Source organism: Thermochaetoides thermophila, assembly GCF_000221225.1.
Source record: "Thermochaetoides thermophila DSM 1495 unplaced genomic scaffold scf7180000011814, whole genome shotgun sequence".
Lineage (NCBI taxonomy): Eukaryota > Fungi > Ascomycota > Sordariomycetes > Sordariales > Chaetomiaceae > Thermochaetoides > Thermochaetoides thermophila.
The window spans coordinates 1,840,722-1,849,702 of record NW_006383030.1 but is presented as its reverse complement, the minus strand read 5'-3'; the positions used below and the strand labels follow the sequence as shown (position 1 = coordinate 1,849,702).

At 57.5% G+C, this 8,981-nt stretch overlaps 2 protein-coding genes across 2 annotated transcripts; one reads left to right on the top strand and one right to left on the bottom strand.

Annotated features, from left to right (window-relative positions):
* Positions 1 to 688: 688 nt before the first annotated feature.
* On the bottom strand, positions 689 to 1,888 carry CTHT_0015210 (uncharacterized protein; the record flags this gene model as incomplete). Its single annotated transcript, XM_006691966.1, has 3 exons — positions 689 to 1,238; positions 1,314 to 1,403; positions 1,581 to 1,888. 3 exons carry the CDS (start codon positions 1,886 to 1,888, stop codon positions 689 to 691), a joined length of 948 nt encoding a protein of 315 aa, XP_006692029.1.
* Positions 1,889 to 4,015: 2,127 nt separating this feature from the next.
* On the top strand, positions 4,016 to 7,680 carry CTHT_0015200 (uncharacterized protein; the record flags this gene model as incomplete). The annotated part of the gene is made up of 2 exons (XM_006691965.1): positions 4,016 to 5,755; positions 5,824 to 7,680. The coding sequence occupies 2 exons, from the start codon at positions 4,016 to 4,018 to the stop codon at positions 7,678 to 7,680; spliced, it is 3,597 nt and encodes a 1,198-aa protein (XP_006692028.1).
* Positions 7,681 to 8,981: the final 1,301 nt, after the last annotated feature.

Sequence of the window (8,981 nt, the reverse complement as noted above, 5' to 3'; positions counted from 1 at the left end):
GGAGAAGGGGGGGGGGGAGGTTGGCCTCACTGGTTTAATTCGGCTGATAGTTTGGCATAACATTAGCACTCCAATCACCAGAGGCACGAAACGCGAGAATGGCATATCCAACATGGATTGGAAGATGGAGGAGGTCCAAAGGTATGACATAATATGCGAGATATGTACAGGTTTGCTGGTTGGTCTCCCAGGACAAGACTCAATTATCCTCCTTCCAACATCATGACATCCCAGTGCAAAAGCCAAACGCCATGTTAGAGATATAAAAAACCAGCCCTTAAATGGGCAAGAAGAAAAAAAAAAAGAAATGCTCCGCCATGTATGGCTGAGACAGCGGCAACGGAGATAACTTGAGTTAGACCCTGACTCTAACTTGGAACACAGCATATCGGGCTGGCTAGTCATCGTGGGCTCTCACAAAAAGCCCGCTGTCACTGTCTCTGCAAGTCTTCCGACGAGTAGTCTGTCCATTCTGGCGGAGGTCGAAGGAGCGAAATTACCAAAGTCTAGTAGAAAGTAAAGGGGGTATACGGATAAAAACCATCATCGCATCGTGGTCGTTCCCGCCGGCAAGAAGGATCGCGATCGCGTCTTCGCAGAGTCGTCAAGCCCAAAAACCCAAAGACTTCTTCTTTTTTTTCTTTTTGTTTGGAAGTGGGGAAAAAAAAAGAAAAAGAAAGATTCAGGCTTAGGTATCCCGCTCGCCATCGCCGTCTGGTCCAGACACAAGCACGTAGTCAGTAACAGCTGAGCTCGTAGACAGGGAAATGATCGAGTCGGAGTCGCGCTCGACGAAGGGGGACGCTCTTGCTCGTCCTCCGAAGGGCGGGGGCTGTATCCGGGGAACAACGCGGGGAGCACGGGGAATGAAGACGGGCGTTTCAGAAGCAGAAGAATAGGAGGATGATGGTGATTTACCTTCACTTCCAATGGGGGTCGGCGGCAGGGCGCCGGAGACAGCCTGCTGACCTGGGCGGGTGGTGCCTGGCCTGCTGCCGGCAGCGGCGTACTTGTTCTCGGCCGCTTGCTCGCTCTTAATCTTGTCCTGACCGGCCTCCTGCTCCTCATCCTGCTCGCGGATGACGTCCTTCTGGGGGGTCGGAGGGGCGGTGCTGGTGCTAGCCGGGACAGGGGGAGGGAGCTCGCCGCCAGTCTGCATCTTTAGGCGACGCTCCATCTCGCGGATACGGGCCTCGAGGGCCTCAAGCTCGGAGGTTTGAGCGCTGATGCGTTTCCTCCTATGGTTTTAACGGGTCAACAGCTGGTTAAGGGACTCCAGAGGGGGAGCGTTTTGAAATGGCAGAACTACTAACCTCTTATCGACCTGAGCGTCCAAGTCGGCGATGCTGTTTTCAATACGGAAGATGTCCTGCAGCTCCTGCGAGAACATCTGAGCAATGGCACTGGATTGGCGTCGCGTAGGGCGCCGCGTTGCGTTAGCCTTAGCAGTTCATTTCTGAGGAGAGTTTGTGCTCCTGCCATGTCACAATCGGCGATAGGCATAGCGCAGCGGTAAGGAGAGTAGAGTATTCAATGAGAGAGTGAATTCAGGGCGAGCAGGGCAGATAGGGGCAACGCACGACTGCGGGCGGCGGCCGTTTGGCTTGAACTCGCGATCCAGTTCCTCGTCAGTCATTGTGGCAGCGGGAGCGGTGATGGCGGCTGACGCCGACGGCTTCCTAGAGAGTTCAGGTAGGTAATCTTTCAACGGCGCAGAGAGAGGATCTTGGACAGCACTGAGTGGGATGCGGGAAGTGGGATGTGATGTGGGATGTGATGTGGGATGTGAGGTGGGATGTGATGTGGGATGCTTGTCGAGCTTGTGCAGTGCAGCGGCGAGGAGGGGATGTACTGGTGGTGATGCCGCGATCGTGGATGCGCCGGGCATAATTAGCAGCGGTACATAGCAGCAATTAATCACGGATTAGGTGGCCCCCTTTTCCATTTCAGAAGGCCTGCGGCCGCTGCAGCCCAGTGCCCCGAGGGCAGTCCCAGACGGTGCAATCCGAGGCAGCTCCAGCGAGTCGCAGGCGTTCCAGCAGCATGGGCAAGCGGGCGCCGGCTGCACAGGGTACGCGTGCCGCCAACCGCTTTGGGGATGGCGTCGTAGGAAGGATGGCAGGACGGAAAGCCAGATCAGCGCTCGCTAGATCTCAGCATCAGCAAATAATGGGGTCGCGATGGCACGCGACGGCACATCCATCATAAAGCATCATCAAACGGCAGTTAATGCAGACTGTCGGCTGGACAGTTGCTGGACACACTGTGGTTGCACTCGGCCATCTACGGATAGAACTGGACAGTCCCTGAATCCATCCATCCTCCTGATCATTGACTCGGCCGTTCAGTTGTTTCAAGCTGTGAAGCTGCTGTGTTGTGGACTCGGGAATGTGCTGTTGCTAACCGCCAAATGCTGGATGCCCTCCCACCACTGAGTTCACAGCAGGGGCCAAAGGGTACCCCGTGCCATCCGCCTCACTCTGTCATAGGTACTAGGGACAGCCCTGCAGCCCTGCTGACGCGTTCTTCAGCACCTCTCTAGGCCAGCGTCGATCTTTGCGATCCCCCCCATTCGTCCACGGTCGGGCCAGCAGAACCTGCTGCAGTGGTCGCGTGTTTCCCGCGCGTCCTTGTCCTCTCATCATCATTTCCCTTCGTCATGGAGGGCCGACAACGGCAACCTAAACAGGGATGGCTGCCTGAAGATTGCTTTAAAACTCAAGACCCGACTTCAATAAAAAAAAAGGTACTTAAGGTAGGCAGTCTCATTTGATGAAGAGCGACGGGTGCTTCCACAAACGAGAACTCGCTGCGCTGGCTTTGCTTGCCATTTGCGCCCTCATTTGCTTGTGGTGGGGTCCGCGGGGTTGGAGCAGGCAAGGGCCACGGGCCAAGAGCCAAAGGGGCTTGTCGAAATGATCCAATGGATACATTTTTATTTGCATTTCGATTTGCCTTGGGCTGGAGTTGCGCTGGAGCTCCGCTGGAGCTGCTGCATGCGATCCTCGGTCTTGGCAGCCCAGCCAGCGGCTGGAACGTGGCAAGACTGCCCGACTGGCGGCTGCCGCCACTCCACTACTAGTCCACCTGCAGACCGCTGCCGACGATAGCCCACCGATAGTGCAGATAAGAACCATAGGTCAGTGCGTGCATCTTATCGAAGACATCCCCAGCTCCGATAAGATATTTCCGGTGGTCGGACGATTGCCGGCACAAGATTTCCTTTTGACACTGACCCTCTGCAAGCAACAAGCAGCAAGCCGCAACCGGTCACAGACCAACTGCCAGTGCCAACTGTCAACCACTGCCAGTGCCCGCCCGCCAACCAGAAAGCGCCGCGGACAGGGGAACCTGACTAGGAAAAGTGAGTGAAACGCCAAACTCTCGCCCGCCTGTCGACCGATCAACCGAGACGACGCATCGTTTTTAAATCAATCACGCTCCGCTGAACTGCATCCGCGCCCAACACCTTATCACGTGATTGAGACTGCGCGACTGCAAAATTTCCACAAAGCATCGCTGCTTGCGACGACAACGGGCGCGTTCCTCCCCCCCCCGCGGCATTTTCGACTTTGCGCATCGAGATTGGGCGTTGCGATTCGAGTGCTCCGTCTCAGGTGCGTCTCTGCATCGCCGGCCCCGCGAAAAGCGACGCGCGCCGCTGCTCAACGCCCGGCTTGCTCGCCGAGGACGGCTCCGACCCACGCTAGCCCAGTGCTTCACGGCCGACCGCTGCCACGTGTGTCGGGCACGCAAGAGTCGAGGAACGACAACAACAATAACAACAACAACAACGACGACGACGACGAAACGAAGACGACGAACAAGCCGATCCGGGTCGAGGGAAAGCAAACACGGAGAAAGTGCGTAGCGACCACGACGAGGACGAGCCACGATCCACGCGCAACGTCCGCGGCAGCGCCCCCAGCGAACGTTCTCTCCTCTTGTCTAATCCCTCCCGATCGTCCTGACGTATATTCGTCCCCTCGACAGCTTGCGAGGTGGAGTCTGGGGCATGAACTCGACGCTGACAGCCCCCCCTCCCTACACGCCGCTCGAAGGTCTGCTGCTCTTTCGCGGGATCGCCCGGTACGGCCTCGACCCCTCTGCCTTCGCGCGCATCGCCGAAGCCCTCCAGAGCAACGCGCTCATTAAGAGCAGCGCCACTTACGATGCGCGACGCCTGAGCCCAGAGCCGCTGCAGGAGCTCTTCCTGCGGCTGCTGTCGCAGGAGCTTCGTCCTGACGCCGCCGACCAGTCCGACCTACTTGCCCCAAACGGCACTCTATCGCCCGCGTCGAGAAGACGCAAGCTGCTAGATGCCCGCAAGCATGTCGCAAAGATTGAGGCGGCACATGACAAGCTGCAGGATGCCTACGTGCGTCAGACTGTGGCCGAGATCCGTCAGCTGGAGCAGCAGTATGAACGGGTGGAGGGAGAGATCCGGGAACTTGAGAGGTTGACCGCTCGCACCGAGGTAGATGGCGAACCGCGGCCACAGACTGCGAACGGCGTGCTCCCGGGAGATGCTGGTGCTGCAGGTGTTCCAGGTGCTACTGGTCCCGCGAAACCGTCGGAATCTCCCCTGGTGAACGGTGTTAGTTCGGCCCAGTCACCCGTACCCTCACCAACGCCGACGTCCCAAGCTGCTTCCTCACCTCAAATACCACTTCCAGTACCGCCAGCATCAGCACCGCCAGCGCCTTTACCACAGCAGGGGCCACGATCGTTACAACCATTACTGCCACATCCTTCCCCGCGTCCAGAGGTTCGCCAGGGTCCCCCTCTCCCTCTTTTACCTCCACAGCAACAGCAGCAGCAGCAAATTCAGCCACAGCTGCAGCCGCCATCGCAGCAGCAGCAGCAACAACAACAACAACAGCAGCAGCAGCAGCAGCAGCTACAGTCGCAACCGCAGCAACAACAACAACAACAACAACAACAACAGCAGCAGCAGCAGCAGCAGCAGCAACAGCAACAGCAAGTGGTGGTCGACAAGACTCTTCCCGTTGCTCCTCGCTCCCCTGCGATCCCATCTCCTCAAGCCGTCCCATCCCCTCGGATTGCCCAAAAGGAGGTCCCTTCCGCGGCACCGAAGCCCCCGGAAGTCTCACGACCACCAGAGGGAGCATCACCAGTGCTGCAGCCCCCCCAGGGTGTTCCTCCCTTTCAAGGGTCTCCCCATCCTCCTGCTCCTCCGGCGGTTCCAGAGGGTCTTCAGCGGCCGGGGCCTGTCTCGGCACCGCCTAAGCAAGCCCCTCATCCGGCCACTGTCCCGCCGGCCCCTCCTCCTATCCAGGGACAGTTAAGATGGGAACCCCCTTATCAGGGTCCGGGCTCGGCTCCTCCACGGCAGCAGCCGCCAACACCAGACCTTCAACATCACAACGTCCTGCAACCCATGTCATCTGTGCCACCGCCGCCGCCGCCGCCTCCTCCTCCTCCTCCCCCTCCTACTCCTCGTGCGGCTCAGCAACAACATCCTCACTCACCTCACGCAGGCCAGGTGCCATTCCAGACCCAATCTGGCAGGCCACTGCCTCAGCAAGTCCTTATTCCTCCATATACTGCGGGCCAGATTGCGCCCGTTGTTCATTCCCCCGTCAGGGCTCCACAAGACTCTGCTATTGTCCAAGGGCCGGCTAGGACACAGCAGCCTGTGCCTCCGAGCATATCAACAACCAGCGCCCCTCCTCCTCCACAATCGCCCTTCCATCCGCCTGCTCACCATGGCCAGTTCATCCCTAGCCCTCATGTACCCCCTCCTTCTGTCCAGCCAGTCCGGCAGCACGGTGTACCGTCGCATTCTGCCCCGGGATGTAGCCCGGTAATGTCGACTTCTCCAGCGCCCCCGGCACCTGCTCCTCCCCGGCCTGGCCAACCTCTAGCAGCCCCGGCCCAACAACGGCCACAAGCTGTAAACTTACAGCCACCGCATCCTCCTCCTCCTCCTCCTCCTCCTCCTCCTCCTCCTCCTCCTCCTCCTCCTCCACCTCCGCCTCCTCTCCCCCCCCATATACCCAACAGCCTGCTCCACCACCGCAGCCTGCGCCATCGCCTGTGCCGACTCATCCGGAATATGCCCGGCTGTACAGCTCACCTTATCAGGTGCCCCCGCGGCCTGCGGCCGTCGATCGGATTCATCCTCGTCCGGTCATGACGGCGACACCTACCCCGGCCAGGTGCAGCCCTATCCCTTCTGCCACTCAAACCCCCTCCATGGCTTTTCTTCCAAAACTTGCCGTTGGCAGCGGTACCAAGTGGGTATCCCACTCAACCCCTTCTACTCCCAAGCTTGGGCTTGAGTTCCGTCTCGGAGAGGACGTTCCAAGCCCAAGGTACGAGCCGACTAGCCCCGTCTTGCAACCCGCGGCTCCGCCGTCGGCCAAGGCGAAGGAGTCGATAGCGAAAAAGACAGATCAGCAGCACCCAGAGACCCCGAACGCGAAACGGAAGCTCGGTCGGACCCATGGCACGCCTCGGGGCCAGGCCGCCGACGCCTCTCAGGCAGCTCTTGTCGCACAACCGACAAAGGCGGCAAGCCCCTTGCCCAAGGACAAAGAGAAGCCCGCCGATTCACAAGCGCCAAAAATCAAGGACGAAGCGGGAACGCCCCAACCCACAGATCAAGGTGACACTACAGCTGATGAGAGCGTTGCTGGTCGTACACACACCACACGCTCTGTCAAGCGCAAACGCGACGAGCTCACCCCCTCGCCCGCCCCGTCCGCAAGCACGCGACAACCCTCAGCCGCTCCCTCTTCATCCGAGCCCCCCTCAGCGCCGGCCATCGTCCTCTGGACGCGCCACTTCAACAAAGTCTGCTTCTCCGCCATGGAGCAAATCATCCATCACCGCTCAGCCAACATGTTCGCAGCCCCCATTCGCGAAAAGGACGCCCCCGGCTATCACAAAATTGTCAAGCATCCCCAAGACCTCAAGTCCATCCGCACGGCCATCAACCACGGCAACCGTGCCGCGACCCAGATCGCACAACAACTTGCTGCCGAGGGGGGCGGCCCCATCGAAGGAGGCAACGGAAACGCGTCGTCGGTCTGGATGCCCCGCGTCGAGGATCTGGTCCCGCCCAAATCGATCATCAACTCATCCCAGCTGGATCGTGAGCTGGCGCATATGTTCGCCAATGCGATCATGTACAACCCCGATCCGCATCACGGCCCTGGACCAGCGTTCCTGCGCTCTGCGAACTCTTCGTCTCCCGCGTCGGGCGGTGCGGGAGGTTCCGGGTCAGGTGCTAGTGCGATCACGGGGTTGCATGATAGCGTGCTGGGGTATAAGGTGGATGAGTTTGGGGTCGTGAACGATACGAGGGCGATGTTTGTTGAGGTAGAGAAGTTGTTGGCTGAGTTGAGGTCGGCAGAGGTCAGGGCTGGTGTGCCCCCTCCTTCGGCGGCGGCTGCGGTTGCTGCGATGGGGTTGGTTAGGCGGGCGAGCGTTGCTGCCAGTGCTAGTGTCTCTACTGCTGTCCCCACTGCTGGGAATGGGTCGGGGAGCGGGCAAGATAAAACTACTACTGGCCCCACTACAGCTGGTGCTAAGGATGAAGATAGGGTTGGTCCGATAGGCACGGCGACGGGGGATGAGGCCACTGCTGGCGAAGGGGATGAAGCTGAGAGCACTGGGAATCCCGTCAAGAGGAGAAGGGTTGCTCGTTCCTAGGTTCAGCAGCGACATCACCGTCATTTTCCAGGAAGCAAGCTCTGACGTAATTGAATGGGATGGTAACGAATTATCGGGATAAGTATGGTTGGGCTGGTTTCTTATTTCTTTTTTTTTTCCCTTTATATAAAAAATAAGAATCAACGATGGGAACAAGGCGCGTAAGATGTGTGGATAGACTGCTTCATTTTTGCTGGCGCTTCGGTGATTATGTATGGTCAATGAGCCTAGGGATGAACAGAGGGGTCGGTTGATTTTGGACTTCTTTGATGGCTTCATCAACATCACTTGCTCACATCATACTGTTGAGGTGGACTGGTCTGCCTATTATCTGCCTAGACGAACTACATGCCTATCGGGTACATCTCGCTGACAGCTGTGCTTCGTTGCTTTTTGTTCAGTTCATCTGCCCGCTATGTAGTTCTGTAGATAGGACGCGGCTGAGATGACAGATATGGTATGCGACGAGATAGACGGGTAGATGTCGAGCGTGGTGTTGTATAATTGGTAGCCATGAGCTATGGTAATATAACAATGGATGATTGCAATGTGCCCGGGGTGGCTGACTCTCGACTCAGCCTTCCCTAATCTCTATACACTCCCTTTTTATTAGGTACCTAGACCAAAAGGAACCTACGGATGGAAGAGTTATATTCTGCTCAATGGTCAACGGATCAATGGCTGGCCCTACCGCTCCGGGCGATGAAAGTCTGAAGTAGCTGGAAGTAGCTGGTTGACATGCTCTCTCTCATGCCAACGGACTCCAGGGACCAAACAAGGGGAAGCCATAACCAGAACTTTTTTTTTTTTGGTTTTTTGAAATGTATATAGTTGACTGGCAGAATCATTGCTCTTTCAAACAACAAGCCCGGCAAGTACACAGCGCTAGCCCAATGACAAGCTGCATGCTGGCTCGGACATTCTTTGTTACCCAAGGGGATCTTCAGAAATTTGAATCCCGCTGGCAAGCGAAACCTCACAATCGGCCCTTCACTGATGCTCCACCAAGGTGAGCACTCCATTACTGTTGCCTGCCGTCTGGACGACGATACGTCTGTCACTTACGTCGCCAAGATACGCGACGATGTCTATTAAACCAAAGACGATGAAGAAGTACGGATGAAGTCGGCAGATGTAGATTACATCTGGCAGGCTGATGCATGCGGCCGGCTGAAGCAGGCCTACCAGCATCTTAGGCTAGAGAAACGGCCTGTTCCAACCTTCTACGGTGCATGGAACTTTGAGCTACTTAAGGACCACCCAGATGAATCAGATAAACAACGACCAGTGTACCTGATACT